Source organism: Nymphalis io, chromosome 16 (assembly GCF_905147045.1).
Source record: "Nymphalis io chromosome 16, ilAglIoxx1.1, whole genome shotgun sequence".
Lineage (NCBI taxonomy): Eukaryota > Metazoa > Arthropoda > Insecta > Lepidoptera > Nymphalidae > Nymphalis > Nymphalis io.
The window spans coordinates 2,199,744-2,216,409 of record NC_065903.1 but is presented as its reverse complement, the minus strand read 5'-3'; the positions used below and the strand labels follow the sequence as shown (position 1 = coordinate 2,216,409).

General features: G+C 30.5%; 3 protein-coding genes across 3 annotated transcripts in view; 2 read left to right on the top strand and 1 right to left on the bottom strand.

The window, feature by feature from the left end:
- The first annotated feature begins 780 nt into the window (after positions 1–780).
- Positions 781–1,044, top strand: LOC126774501 (cytochrome c oxidase assembly factor 3, mitochondrial). The gene has a single exon (XM_050496066.1). The coding sequence runs from the start codon at positions 781–783 to the stop codon at positions 1,042–1,044; it is 264 nt and encodes an 87-aa protein (XP_050352023.1).
- On the top strand, positions 1,044–2,075 carry LOC126774484 (dimethyladenosine transferase 1, mitochondrial). The gene has a single exon (XM_050496046.1). The coding sequence runs from the start codon at positions 1,044–1,046 to the stop codon at positions 2,058–2,060; it is 1,017 nt and encodes a 338-aa protein (XP_050352003.1). The 3' UTR covers positions 2,061–2,075.
- A 100-nt stretch (positions 2,076–2,175) lies between these two features.
- LOC126774468 (tRNA dimethylallyltransferase) overlaps positions 2,176–16,666 on the bottom strand; it is a 240,990-nt gene continuing 226,499 nt past the window's right edge. Inside the window, exons 5-7 of the mRNA XM_050496026.1 lie at positions 10,831–10,946; positions 2,709–2,919; positions 2,176–2,538 (exon numbers count right to left, since the gene is read on the bottom strand). Coding sequence (XP_050351983.1) covers positions 2,206–2,538; positions 2,709–2,919; positions 10,831–10,946 — 660 coding nt within the window. The 3' untranslated portion in view covers positions 2,176–2,205. The remainder of the gene's footprint in view (positions 2,539–2,708; positions 2,920–10,830; positions 10,947–16,666) is intronic.

Below are 16,666 nucleotides of genomic sequence, written 5' to 3'. Positions count from 1 at the left end.
ATACATACAATTTTGATAAAAAACATAATTTAAAATGTTTAACCATCGTTAAGTCTGTGTGAATTTGTCTTTTAATTTTTACCCTTGGTTTGTTTTAGACAGCTCTATACGGTTATTATTTATGAGTACCTACCTTAGTTATGATTTGTATGCACGTATAACATTACAAATTGACAATAATTAAGTGTAATATTACAAATTGACAATAATTAATATTAAATATTACAGACAAAATTGATTAATTCTAGAGGCACATTTTCCATTTATTTAGTTCTTGTAATTTTGTTTTTATATTTATATATATACCTAATATCCGAGGTACTATAGATAACGAAAACCCAAATTTATATAATTTGAAGTAACATTTTGTTTTGGAAATAACATAATAAGATTTCTTTGTCTTGTTGTCGTTTCTATCTATTTTTTCATGTATTTGACAATTGTAGTTAAACATTGAGAATGTAATCTTCGATGGTAATTTAATCTAAGACCGGCTTTATATCTTAGATTAAAAAAATATTTAGTAGTAAATCAAAACAATTTCGCAGAATATACATTTTATTTTGTTATGTAATAATTATTTAGCAAAAATATGACAATCTTTTTTTTTCTCTCTTTTCTGGCGCGTAACATAATCTTTATTATGCATTATCTGATATACTGAACTAATTTATTTTGGTCGGTCATAGGTGATCGGTTCAATTCGTTCACATAGTTATATATTATCTGTGGTTACTATTTGTTGCGATTGAGGTTAGGGGAACTATTTTTCTTGTCGTGATGGGTGACTCCAATTTAAACAATAAAGTTAAAACAAGCGGGCAAGATCCAGTGTTGAGGCAAGCAGAAATAGACTACATGAAAATTATTGAACAGAAAAATCGTGAGCGTGTGCAAAAGTTGCAACAAATTTCGAAAAAGAATAGAATTACTGGACTAGCTATTGGTGCCGGTGTATTCAGTATTTATATGTATTCTATCCTTGCTGTTAAACAGGAGACGTTCCTTGACGACTTTGAAGAACCAGTAAAAGTGCAGCAATAATGGCTGCAGCGAGAAGAGCATTACAAATTAGATTGCCTCCTCTACCTAGCATCAAAGATGTCATCAAATTGTATAAATTACGAGCTATACGTGAATTATCGCAGAATTTTCTTATGGAACCAAGGTTGATTGATAAAATAGTTAGAGCTGCTGGGCACATAGAGAATAATGTAGTCTGTGAGGTAGGACCAGGTCCGGGTGGTATAACAAGGTCAATCATCCAGCAAGCGCCACGGAAAGTCGTGTTGATCGAGAAAGATCCTCGTTTCATACCAACCTTAGAACTTTTAGCAGATGCATGCCGAGGCAAAGTAGATGTAGATATTATTACTGGTGACGTTTTAAAAACTGATATTTCACAATTTCTTCCAGAACATTCGAAACACGAATGGACAGATTCACCGCCACCAATAAACTTAATAGGCAACTTACCTTTCAGTGTTTCAACAATTTTAATGGTAAGATGGTTAGAAATGATTTCTAAAAGAGAGGGACCTTGGTCTTTCGGCCGGGCCAGAATGACATTAACATTTCAAAAGGAAGTTGCCGAGAGAATGACTGCCCGCATTATGGATAAGCAGAGATGTAGATTATCTGTTATGTGTCAGAATTGGTGTAATGTAAAATATAAGTTTGATATTCCTGGCGCTGCTTTTGTTCCTAAGCCAGAAGTAGATGTTGGTGTTGTCACACTGACTCCTATGAAGCAGCCTATAATAAATTTGCCATTCAAGCTCATTGAAAAAGTGGTGCGGCAGATATTTTCTATGAGACAGAAATATTCTATCCGTGGAGCTCAAACATTATTCCCAGAAGAAGTGCGTGAAGAAATGGCCCTTAGAATGTATAAAATGGCTGAGATTGATCCAATCACGAGACCATTTCAAATAGCTACAGGAGAATTTGGCAGATTATGTGAAGCTTATAGCGAAATTATCAAGATATATCCGGAATTTGAAAATTATGACTTGAGAGCTCCAAAGAAAAAAATAGACCAAGTTGAGGCAATGACATAATTATTATTTGTATATAGTAGCTAAAATAAAGTATTTCTGTTTAGTCAAAAATGTTTTATTGCTTTTTTTTACAATACATTAATCATATTTAAAATAACACATCAAAATGAAAGCAATAAATACACAATAACATTATTAGATTGTATTAGTTTTTAATTTTATTAGCGTCGATCTCATTCTTCATGTTAGCTAACTTAGCTAATCGCTCTTTGCTTTTCAAAACTTTCATGTGCTTATGAGATTTTAAATGTATAGAGAACTCCTTGTCGCCAATAATAAGCCTCTCACAAACCTGACAATAGTTACTTGAATGAACATTAATGTTAGTTATTTCTTCAGTTATCTTTTCCGGTTTTAGATGGTCATACTGGCATGGAGAATTAGTAATTAAGCTATTTATGATATGTATTGCTTTATCTTTAACTTCGTTATCCCATTGCGATGGATTTGTCGTATTTAGCTCATAAATAAGTGGAATCTGAAAAAGAAAATACTTATATAAGTGACATCTATCTGTTTATTAATAATTCATAAATGAACAACTATTCAACAATAGATGACGCTGTAACCATATTGTAATGAACATGGAAAGATTTTCGCTATTTGCTACTAGATGGCGTATGCTGATTGATAAAGTTCCGTAGTTACCTCTCTGGTAGGATGTTTTAAAAATCTGCCCTTAACCATTTTGTTTTGTCTTCGTGCATATCGTCTGGTCCCCATTTTCATATTTTCTATGCTTTCTCTTAAAAGTTTCTTGCCTTCTTCACAATTTTTTTTATCAGGTGGTAGCATTAAGTATTCATGAAACTCTTTGAAGCCCAATGTTTGGAAAATGCCTTTGGTGTAGTCTGGTGGTCTGAAAATGGATGAATAAATGTTATTTTTTTTTTTTAATTAATACACATATATAAAAAATAATTGCGATTAATTTAATTTATTTGCATTCAAAAAATTCATATTTCAAAAGTATTAAATTCTTTAATTATAACAACAGAAATTAATATTTATGCTAGAGCTGGGGAAATTATTTCAGCTTAGCGTTGAACAGAACTAAATCATTCTTAATGCAGAATGCATTATTTATCAGCCCCTTATTTATCCGCTAGAAAAAAAACGCAGCAATTTTGCTTCAATTTCAAAGTCTCAATACATCATATTACGAAATGCGACACGGATTAAGTGAAATTGCACCTTACACATTGAATTTAAGTTTTAAATTTATATATAAGCGAATGGGACCCCTCACATTTTCTTGAAATTAAGGCAATTAAAAAGGCAATATAATTTTGTGTAGCTTACGATGCCCGATGCGCTTGTGCATTTTTTCCTTAAAATTTATGGATAAACACCACTTAATTTGTTTTTGCTATATACTTTTATTCATCTGAAAGTAGCTGATAGTGGTGAACATTATAATTAGAATACTTTTTCTCTTATGACATAATGAACCCTTTATTTTATACGGTTTTTGTGAAACCGCTTTACGTGAAAATATTTTAAGCTCATTTCCTCTATGTATGTTTATATTTATGAGAAAATTAATTGGTTGTTTGATTGATCGTGTAGTTGAGTGAACTTCCATTGATTACTCGTTATGGCGGTTTTGTCTGTTAAAGAATAAATATTCTTTAGAACTAATCAGCGCATTTTTTATTACCTATTGGAGCATATTACCCTGGGCATATTAGGATAATGGGACCCCTATGAGCTTGATAGAGTACTATTTTCTTAGAATAGACAAATTATTTCAATTTTTTTTTATTTATAAAAAAAGTAACAATAAATAATGAATTAGATATTGCACTAATTCTGATATTAAAAATCGGTCTATTAAATATTTATGTCATAATTTTCCTATGGATATGAAACGATAACCGATATTTACGGTTATCGTTTCGTGATATAGCAGGTATTAGGGGGTTATCGATGGTTGGGCCCCAGGGCCCAGGCACGTGCCCAGAGTGCCCAGTGAAAAAGAGGGGCCTGGAACTAATTGTATTCGGTGATGTATCGACATTGTTTTTTAGAACTTGCTTTAAGTAGATTAAGCGGTTATAAGTTGAAGCCAATATAAATTTGATTTTCTCTACTTTTACAAAGTACTTTTTTTTTACAAAGTACACAGTACTTTTACAAAGTAGATAAAATCAAAAAAATCTATAAAAAACAATAGTATTTTTAGTTCGTATCTATATTATCAATTTAATAGTATCATTGAGTACTACAACACAAGAAATACACTCGTGCGTGTCCGTGACGCGGATAATTTTGTTTCGATTATAAAAACGAAAAACGATTCGATTCCGCGAAAAGCGATACCGATTTAACTACTCGAATCGATTTATTACACGTGTGGGTTTTCACTGCGGCGTTTTATCTGCAAAAAGTAAAAACTAACGTAAACATTGTGAAACAGAAATAGACAAGAATCAGAAATATAGAGAAAAAAAAATAGTCTATGATACGTCAGAGTTAGCTTATGTATAAGAAGTAATAATTAGAATTTAGAAAAATAGTATTTAACAAATAAAATAATATGTACTTTATTCCAAATGGAATGAACATTTATAATATTTTTTTGGGCTTTAAAATTTTTTGCCTTTTTATATATATTGAAAAAAAAACTTTTTTATAAGAATTAAAAATTTAAAGTAAACGGTCAAAAATTGTTCAAGATGAATATATACAATTAGTTTAAAATATAATTAGTTTAAGAGTTTGAAAGATTTGACCTATGCGGTGAGTATTCAATTTTATTGAAATAATGTACGTTTATCTGGACGTCTGTACGTCCTTAGTGATTGTTTTTAAATACTAAGATTTGTGAATGTGAGACCAGTATTGTGTGAGGATATAAGTCGCTTGATTTTGGGTGGCAGCACGCATAAAATTTAGTGTCGTCAAAAAATATTTTTTATTTTTTATACATGACTTACTATTTTTTAATATCGATATATTTTTAATATACCGCGTTGTTCATTAATTATAATAAATTATTTCAACCATAAAGTTGTTTAGAGAAAACAATATGTTACCGTATTTTAAGAATGTAACAATCATTGGGCGATATGGTATAATAGCCACGCTTAGCTGACGGATTGGCGATCGCAGTAAGTTGGTAATACTATTAAGAGAACTCAGAGAGACGCTGCTGCCTGTTCTCTGGTGTATATCCCCTCGGGTTGACTTCTACGCCCCCCACGAGATGAAATGGAAAGAGAATAGAATATAAATAAAATAGAAAGAGTCGTGAGAAGCCGTTGGATGCGTGCAGCGCAAGACCGGCCAAAATGGATATCCTTGGGGGAGGCCTTTGTCCAGCAGTGGACATCTTTCGGTTGAGAGATGAGATGATGATTTTAAGAATGTCGCTTGATATATATATAAATAATATGAGAAACTATTTAATAATCGATTTTACGCGATTAACCTAAAACATACACACGATTTGAAATACATAACCACAGCGCAGTATCGTTCATTGACCCCTGTATTTACATGTGCAAACTCATATGCAAACATCACGTAAGAGGCGGAATATTTACCTCGCGATTATCATATTTAGGTGTTCGCCTTTAAGTATATCGACTTAATATATAGAAAAATAAAATGCGTGTATAATGATTTGAATCTCATTGATCATTGACATGTGATTAAAAGTAAGCCATACATATGTATTGGATAAATAATGGAAAAATTTCCATTTTTATAAGCGTGTTCGATTTTTGAAGAAGATAGAAATTTTATCTATAGGCCGAAGAAAAAAGTTCAAGGTTGAATGGTTACGATGCTACGTTCGTGTTTTCTTGAGTTTTTACCCTAAGAAGTATCTCCCTAACAGGTAGGTTTTTAATGACGTAAAATCAATAAAAGTCCATTATATTTGCTGATTGCACTAAATAACCTTAGATTTATCCGAAAGAAAAAAAACTTTAAGAAATGTTTTGTTTTGCTAACCCTCATTTAAGCCAAAACATTGATCAAGGGATAAAATTTCCGTTTTTTTTCTTATGACTTTTAGTTCTGACGCAGGGCAAGATCATTTCCGCAATGTCACGAGCGATGTAGAAGACACGGAGGAGATTGATCGGTACGGTCGATGTGTCAGAATTAATTGAAACGACTGCATTAATACTGTTAACCCTTAAACAAAACCAAACAAACACAAATAATAAAGTTAAACAATAAATTGTCAGTATAATAAAAATACCAACAGGACAATTTTATTGTTATGTATTTACACAATCATTGTTCTTATATTCTTCACCTTCGAATGTCAAGTAAATGATGACAGAAACTATATAAGTGTTCAACTAAACTCCCGCTAAACGATGTTGAATAAGTAAGGCCGTTATTATATAATGGTTGATGCAAGTTTTAAAATGAATATGTTCTAGTATAAACGTAAATAAACAAAAACGCATATCGGTTCTCATTTGCACGCATCACGCAAATACTATTAGATACCTAAATATGTAAAATTTTTAGTATTATACAATTGTAGTTTAAGTTATGCTCAATGACAATTTAATTGTTTTAAAAGATAAATATATTCATCGTATATTATTATTTGTATATTAATGACATAAATATACAAATAAATAAATAACAAGACAGATACAAAAATTTACAAGCTAAAATCATTCATTCATTCAATAAATAAATCATTTAATCAAATTATTAAATTTCAGCCTTTGTTCAAGAGATTAAAAAAAACGATTAAAACATTGTAGAAAGGGTAAAAGTTACTTTTTAATCTTTAATTTTGTTTTAGTTTTGTGAACAAGGCCGAAGTTCATAATCTTTTCTCGTTTTGTTTTGTTTTGTTATTGAGCATTGAAATTAAAAAAGTCCGTTCGGAGTTATAAATACGGCTATTCTACCAGACTTTATAACACTTTATTGTTCCACAAGACACTGCTACTCCAATCAGTCATTTATTTTGATGTAAATGGAACAATTAATGAAATATTTCACGTATTTTATCTTCTCACGGTTTTCTAAAACTTAACAATAAAATCTCAATTTCAAATTATTATTTATTTTATGTACGAGCATATTTAAATGAAATAGAACACAAACAATGTGCCACTGATATTCTAAATTCAAAAAATAGTTTACATTCTATAAGCGTCACATTTTTTTTTAATTCAAATGTTTATATTCTGGATTAATTGAAGTTTTTTTATAAGTTAATGTAAGTACGATGCTCTGATATTTTTGCTTTCAATTTTAACGAAATATTAAATTAAAATAAAAGAGTCCCAATTTTTTCGTAATTTTTCCTCACTTCCGAGTGGCTACTGGGAATTTCCTGACGAAGACCAATAATTATTTCTCCAACGCGGATTGGTAGAAACACAACACTTGCAGGTTTTCTCACGATGTTTACCTTTACCGCCAAGCACGAGATGAATTGTAAACACAAGTCGAGCATATGAACATATTTTGTTGCCCGGCTTTAAACTCACTGCCTTCCATTAAGTTGCGGTTGCTCTAACTATTGGACCATTTCGGCTTTAGTAAGATATATCTTGATAGTATGTATGCGACAGTAACTGTCTGCCTGTTACTTCTTCACGGCTATACCACTGAACTGATTTTGATAAAATTTTGTATGATGCAAGCTGGAAACGATCGGAAGGACACACAAACAAAAGTCTATCGCGAAGAATGAATCACATTTCTTATAAAAACAGCTATTGTATGCTGTTATGTAATTTCTCGGGCGCTAGGATTTTCTTTAGGTCTTAGGGCTTCGGTTTCGTAATGCTCTTATTGGGGTCAGGGTATGGACGCCAGCACTAACAGTGGTTGTTAAAGTTGGTTTAATGAACAAATCGCCCCGCAAGGGGGAAAGCTTATAAGTTCTGATAGAGAAAAACTAGATATGCCGTAGCAAAGGAACCCTTGCACCCCAATATAAATTACATAAATAGAACCTATATGCGTTAAAATGTTGCACAGAAAATGCTACATATAAAACGTTGCACTTAAATTGATTAGATTAGTATATAATATAGGGTCAAGAAGGACACATAGTATCGCAGCTGTTCTATCTACTGAATTAATAGGTCATAAGACAATTAAATTATAATAAATAATACTGGTTTTCGCCCACAGCTTCGCCCGCCTAAGAGAATAATGGGAGGGGTTACGTGTTAGGTGTGTCCTTATATGTAACCCTGACCTCGTGTATGCAAAATTTCAAAGTAATCGGTTGACTAGTTGAGAAAACGTAACAAATAAATAAACAAACAATCAATCAAACTCATTTTCGCATTTATAATATAATTAATTATTATGAACTGTTATTGACACGTGCTAATAAGATATTAAATATTTAATCGAAAATTTTGTCTTCTTTCGATCTTTAAATGATTAGGCTTTAATAGTTGTCAATTCAAAATGTACTTATATACATATGTACAATTTAATATGACGGAGTTATTGAAATTATAATGTCTTTTCTAGATTATTATTAGAATAACAATTGCAGATCATTGGTAGCAATACGAGTGTAGTAACTTGCGGTCGCTACTGGCTAGTGGCTAGTGGTCGAGAACGTTACACTTCTGTAGCGGGACGCAGACGTCTTGAGACTTACACATTTATTAATTCAATTGACTAATGTTTTCTCTTATTGAACTACTATACTACTAACTAAAATCACATGTACAAAATTATAACTACAAAAAAAGTATTAAGTATCAGTAAAACTATGTTACTACTAAAATAATATCACAAGCTTTGATAGATTATAGTTAATAAACAAGAATAAATACCTCTTGATCAATGTTGATTTAAATGTATATTTAATAATATATATAATTATAAATTAATAATATATAATATAAATTGAAAAAAAAAACCAGGACCAAAGACAAGAAACTATCATGTAGAAATACCATGAAACCTGAGCCCTTTCCCGCAACCGTAGCAGATGCACTCGCGCGGCCGTTGCCCGACAGCCGCCATTTTTCTTCCTTACGCTTTTTAATTTTTTTACCCCATTGTTGTATGAGAATTATATTTTAGGGCTGTTTGTTTGTAAACAAATTTGTATATTTTTAAAATTAGGATATGATGTTAATCAGTTTAAATTCAAAACTTTTGGAAAGTATATTCAATATTAGCATTTTATATTCAACAGAAATTAAATAAAATTAAGAAATAAATGCTTGAATAAATAATATACCCTTAAGAAAAAAAAACTTCACATGGTTTTGTAGTGTCACACTGTAAAATTTAAAACCTTATTGGTGTAACAAATACTTTAAATGTTACCAATTAAAAAAAACAGATTCCGTAAAACCTTGTCTATAATTTAAATAATTGTTTCTTAGTCCAATTTATTAACATTGATTGTTGTATCACATTTTTATATTAAACGTTTTTTTTATTACAACGCTTGTTTCATTTTTATTTCAAGCACTAACAAAGGCCCGATCGATACGTTTAATCTGTTTAATTTCACGGATAATTTGCGAGTATCGAGCGCCCTTTGTCTCGTATATTAAGGTATTCGCCAACTGCTTTCGGTTTCATGTGTATATGTGTTTTTAGTCGCAATAGTATCGATTGGTTTTATTGCGTTGCATTGTCTTTAGCATATGTGAATTATATTATAGGTCGTAAAGCCCTGCTAATGATAATGACGGTAGGGCATTTTTTAACATCATAATTGTCGTGGTCGACGCCACATTTAGGGTGTAAAGATTATTAGATATTTTTGTGTCTTTGTTATTGGGTGGTGTTGCCCACTTATCTACTATTAATTACCCTTTTGGTCGTCTAGCATTCTTACAAAAATGCAATAAAAATCGGTTAATCCTTTTGGGAAAAACGATGCACAGATACAAAAATTACAATTAAAAAATAAAAAGATCTATGACAGCTATAATTATGATATGTGTTTAAATTAGGTATATATTATTTGTGGTATGCAAAATCCTTCGCCTCACCGCGTATATGGGCGTTTAATATCTATGTAATTAATTTTTATTTACGATTTATTTATGGCTCTACGGTGTATAAGCTTCGTGAGAAACTTGCGCATTCCTAATACCCAAATAAACGTTTTAAATCAAAGTATTTTTAAGATATGATAAAGACGAAAAAAGGCACATTTAATAGAAGAATAAAAATGGAAGTTTATATATGTTTAAGATGAATAGACTTCAACACCGATTGACAGATTATCATGAAAGTTGACGGGTATACATACTTTTCGCGGAGAAGGTTTTCATACCACCCACTTTGATGGAAATGGCCACTAGGGGGCGCTACAGTGTAACCTCATCTATACTGCGCAACATTTGTTAGGTGTTGCTACTAACATTATACATATGAATGCAAGTTCGAATATCTATGATATTCCTTGAATTGCAGATTAATCTATTAACGTTTTGATAAACATATGTATGTTTATCAAAACATTAATATATAATATGTTTGTATGTACAAAATAGCCATTTAATTAAAACGAATTAGTATATATTGACAATTAAGATTACAATTGATTATTAAATTATTTATATATTTTTAGAACCCGTATCCTGTTAAGAGTTTTAATAATGGCATTATCTTTAAAGAAGGTAATATTACTATAACTTTTTAAAATAAGCCTGAAATCCCTATATATTGGCGCACTATCCATAGAGCTATTGTTTATGACGTATGTTGATATATCTCAAAATGTCAACTAAATGTCAAACCATAGACAGTTTTTTTTAAAGGGCCGAAAGTGAAAGTCGTAGGTACTAACGTTCCAGCCCTCATTCTTTGCTTGTTGTGTCTGTCGTGGAAGTCTAGCAGTTCATCGATCAAACCCTGTTCCAGCATGGCGTCGACCCTCGCGTTCAAACGTTCGTCATGTACCGCCTGCAACAAAACATTATACATTATTTTGATTTATTATACAAATACAAATAATGTTAATGACTATTTACGTGACAAAAATTGATAGAAAGTAATATGTATGTCATTATTTTTCTTTTTAATTGTTTGTTATTTTAATTCTTTAATCGTAATTTAATGTAATTTAATAATATAACTACATGTTACAAATAAAAGAATTACTGTTATTATTACTATAAATACAATCTAAGCACTTAAAAATTCAGTTGCACTTGCTCGGTTTTGAACTCTGAATCATCGGTTAATATTCTCGTTTTCTAACCACTGAGACATCACGGTTCTACACGTTACGTGTCTTGTTTAGAATTCGTTATTTTTTAATTGTACGTATATATATTTAAATAGTTGAAGGTATGCGATAAAATTCCATAAATATATTTATTCGAATGATAAATTCCTTAATCATTAAAACCTTCGGTATTCGTTAACTCGCCTACAAATTATTCGTATTTGACGTCTGTATGTCACAACTAGATGTAATCTTCGACGAGGAATTCTCACAGTTATAAAGAAACAAATCCCCACAGTGCAATGACACATATTAAACTTTGTCGACCAATCATATTACTTTATATCGTCGAGTGAAAGTGCATTTTTTTATCTAATATAAAAAGGTTTACTGAAAAAGGTTTAACCATTTGTGGTATTTCTTGTATGTGTTATCATTATAAACGTGTCGCTTAATCGAGTTTGTCTCCGTCCAAAAAAAAATATTTAAAATTAAAGCTATGGACAATGTTATAGTTCATGACGTAAATATTAAATGTCGGATGGTAGTAGCCATTTTTATAAAACGTAATTATTTAATTGATGAAAGTTTACATTTTTTATTTAATAATTGAGTGTCGTATTTAGTTGTTATTAATATGAAAGATAATTGAACAATATTGATAATTATAATGATATAACGAATCATTTATCAAAATATTTATGTCCTTTTTCCTATAATCTAAGCATTTAGCAAATAATGAACTTTTACTAAATAATTTTAAAAGGCGACCATTTATAGTGTCTGTTTAAATCAATATATAAATTTTAATTCGTGTTGCCAGTTTGTTTAAAGCCTTAATTTAATGTTAGGCTGTATAGCCTTGTGCCAAATACTATGGAACGATAATAACAAACAATATTAAAACATTATCAGATTCGTAGATACATCTATTCATTGTTAAAACGCTTTTAGTATAAAATCAACTTATAATTAAGACTGTAATAGAAGAGAATATAATATAATTAATTATAGCCGTCTGTTTCACCCGCGTGGTGGGGAGGGAGGCAGATGCAAGGAAGCCTATTTTTTTCTGTACGTACACCTGATAACGTACTTATATGCAAAATTTCAAGATGATCGGTTGAGTAGATAGATGCGAATGCCTAACAAACACACTTTCGCATTTATAATATTAGGATGATATTTTGTAGACTTTTTTAATTTTTATGTTGAAAATTTCTACACAAAAATTTAAAACGCAAATACATTTTGTGATTACTGTTATAAATCAAACAAGATTCGATCAATAATGACACACGTGTGTAATTTGTGTTGTACATAATTATATGCGCCTCCGTACCTTTAATCGTGACCAGACATACATATATTGTAATATATTTATATTACAATATAATTTCCAGTTTGTTTATTTGCCAAAATAAATAAATAATTTAAAAAACTCCTTCAGTTTTTATTTAAATTTATCTTTGATTCATTTTCTATTTATTTTTATAAAACACTATTTTTTTATACCCAATTTTTATAGGCAAGGGTATGCGGCTATACAGCCTACTTCTTGATCGACTATACAAAGCACCGGTAATTAATCAAAAACTTTTATACACATACCGTGCACACAAATCGATTTTTAAATCTTTTTGAAAACAATTGTAGCACTTTTAAACTACGCTGTTAATAGTATGTACGTTTCAAGTATTAGAAGGTTTTATTAAATAAATAAAACTCCTAGTAATTTTCGGTATTGACAATTGTTAAACCAATAATTAATAATCGCATTGTATTTTATTCATATTATAAATTTTAAAATCTTTAAAATTAGAATGATAGTAAAAATATATATATTTTTAATATTGATTGACATTTCAATCAACAGCCAGTCAGAAAACTTAAGCTAGCTAATTCGAAGATCAATAAATATTCAGAAATCTTAGTTCTAGTCAATCGTGACTAGACTACACATTGCTTCTCGTTAGTTAATCAATTTTATTCAACATGCTCGTTATATATGATTAAATGCAATTATAATATAACAATTAATATTTTTAATACTTCATTATAGTTTGGGTACATTTAATGGATTATATGATACGTTTTCAATGTTCACTGTCAAATACCGATGTACGCCATTATATTGATAATTATTTAATGTAATCTTATTAAGGATTAATTAAAAGTATAAATTAGTGTTATTCGATTAATATATCATTCATAATGAATGAATGAATGATTTATTAAAATTCTTACGTTTTAAATTATACAGTTACAATGTAACAAAATTCCAATTTCGGTAACATTAATGGTTATGTTTATTTAATAATTTCTAGACATTTGAATTTATTAAGAAAAAAACATAGGTTATATTGTAGATTTTTATATATTTTCAAAAAAGTTTGCCTATTTCTTTGTTTATTTTTAATTTAAATCTTCACATACTTGCTGTCCGTGCCTTTGGTAAATTATATCTTTAATTGGTATTAATGTTATTTTATTGTGCCAGCGTGTTTTTATTGTCAGCCAGTACACCAATATAAGTTTTATGGTCGATAGAAATATAATATTCATTTGCGATATAAATATAGGTTTGCATTAGTCATTCAATTCATTGATTGGGAATGTGTGCCAGTTGACTTCTTTAAAGAGGTTTTATTTGTCTTTGTGTGATTATGGATTCCTTTGCTCGTCTGGATGGTATTCAGCCATTCTGTCCATAATCGGGTCATTTTTATTACCGTCCAAACAAAAAAAAAGAATATTCCAAATCGGTTCATAAATGATGAAGTTCTAAGACAACAAACTTTAAGTTTGTAAATACAAACGATTTCAAAACCTACTTCTTTTTTGAAGTTGGTTAAAAACACCCTTAACAATGTTTAGTGGTAGTAGGACTTTGTGCAAGCTCGTCTGGGTAGGTACCACTCACTTATTAAATATTCTCCCGCAACATAGCAGTACTTGATATTATAGTGTTCCGGTTTGAAGGGTCAAGTGAACCAGTGTAATTACAGACACAAGGGACATAACATTTTAGTTCAATTTAGTTTAGTAGTTTAGTTAATATTTCTTACAATGCTAATGTCTATAAGCTGTGGTGATTGCACGTCCGCCTACCTATTCTATAAAAAAAACACGAATTGTACACTACAAGGTGAAATTATCTAACGAGTTTTAGTTAAATTTCAATCTTTACTCGAAATAGAATACATGCTTCATCTTTAGAACAGCAACAAAGTTTTGCCTTTACGTATGTTTCGCATACCAATCGGTGCCGAATTAAAGCTATTACGCGATCGTTCAACTTGGTTTAGTTGCATACGAGACCGATTTAAATTCTAGACTCAGTCGATACCTGTCTCGGTCGGTCATTAATCTTCGGTTAAGACATAAAATAATAAAGATATTTAAAAATCGTGAAAGCATTTCTTATGTATCATTAAGTAGTAAATGTATTGCTACTTTTTAGAAGATTACTTGGAGTATATTCCACTAAGCTGTTCACGAATATACATTGGCGGAAATTGGTGCTTATAATATCCACAATTACTTAAATACTTATTGATTTCTTCTGCATTAGCGTTGACACTTTTGAACTATAAAATCTCTTCCGCAGTTTAGATACTCTAATGAGCTTTGGAAAGGTGGCAGAAAAAAATATTTCAGCATCATAAATATTTAAGATTTGCAACTAACTAGTGTCGCGGATAAAATTCTGACACATGTGTATCTGACACATTGGAGAAGCCTGTTGGAATAAGCTCCAAGTCTTCTAAAGAGGATACGCCTTGGCGCAGCAATAGTTGAGTTTATGTCTTCAGAACAGAACAGTGAAATATTTCTTTAAAATTTTTACGTTTTACAGTTAAACTAGCGAGAATATTATTAATATGTAAAGTATTAATTAGTTCAGGTCGGGCCAATAATAAGTTATTGGGTTTTTCTGTCAAAACTTTTCAATAGCGTTCCGGAGTCAAGATGTTGGAAGCGTGTACACTCTCGTGCCTCGGAATGCACGTAAATACTCAATGTCCATGTCCTGCGCCTTAACTGTTACCGGTCGTGTCGGATTGCCGGATCGGATTATGAGAGTTAGGGAATAGAGAGTGCACCTGGGTTTAGACACATATGTATATGTACTGCGCAGTTGGATTGTCTCTCTTGATTGGACGCCGTGGGCGAAATCGGTCTGAAGAACTATAATTATTATTATAGTTCAAATTATTATTATAGTCAAGATAGTAAAAAGTGTTGTAAGATATAAAATGAGTAGAACCTGGTGAACGTATGGAAAATAAAAAAAAGAAGTTTTAGGAGCCGAGAGTTGCCAGATAATTTTTTTTCATAATTAAATAGCACAATTACGTACGTAGTTAATTGTAATTTTTAAAATGTATCAACATATTAAGTTTATTCTTATTTTCTTCTTCATGCCTGCACGTAACAAATAAAATAAAACAATTTTATTTTCAAAAACACTTTTAATATAGGTTAGGTATTTATAAAGTATTTTAATCATAAAATATTTTTTTCTACGTAATTGCTATATTTTTCTACATTATACTTTTATATATAGTGGTATCGCGTGTGGTCGACGGTTGGTTTTTGTGCTTATTTATGGTACTGTACGTTTCGAATTAAATAAGTTAATCTCTACATTGCACGTTGATGGTAGTTATCTAGGAACGTAATTGCATCGGATTTGTAACTAGGGCCATATTCATACTTGCTTTAAGTATGTCAGTGTAATCTGTTTTTATTAAGTGATTAATGAAATTATATATTTGGTTAAATGTTATATTTACTACACAAAAAATAACCATCCTACCCGTAGACGCAATAAAACGAGGTGTATACAGAGACATATATGAAATTATTACAAGCGTGAGTAATTGTTTAGAGATTGAAAACGGTTAACTCAATTAAGTGATTTTGTGGTTGCGTGGAATTAAACGAACACTTTCTCGGGTGCCGTTTCGAGCAATCAATGCAGAATTAACAAGCGAAAAAATTCATCAGAAAACTTATACTAATAAACTATTAGCAAAACCGATATATTCTTTTTATTAACTAGATTTATGACAAAAAATTATGGCGTTTTGGCAAATGTCAACTCATGGTATAGCTATAGGCAGTGCAAGAAATAAAAACCACCCGGCGATGCTCCAGAGTATTTAAATTTGGGAGAGAGGTGGCGGTTTACATATACATGATCATATATAATTTTTTCAGGTCTTTACTATTTAAAATATAAATAAAAGCTTTAATGATACTGAACAATAAAAAAAAACTGACATTTATTTAACGAATTACAATGAAAATATCGTTACAAGTACGTCAACTTTTTGAATAGAAACTTCTTTACATTCATTATTTGCTGGTATGTATTTTAGTTATATAAATACAAAATACATATTGCTGCGTATATTTGTTTCAAGGGTGCCATTCTTTTTAATTACCT

Excerpts from the sequence above, each read along its gene's own strand:
- LOC126774501 (XM_050496066.1), top strand. The coding sequence starts at position 781 with ATGGGTGACTCCAATTTAAACAATAAAGTTAAAACAAGCGGGCAAGAT.
- LOC126774484 (XM_050496046.1), top strand. The coding sequence starts at position 1,044 with ATGGCTGCAGCGAGAAGAGCATTACAAATTAGATTGCCTCCTCTACCT.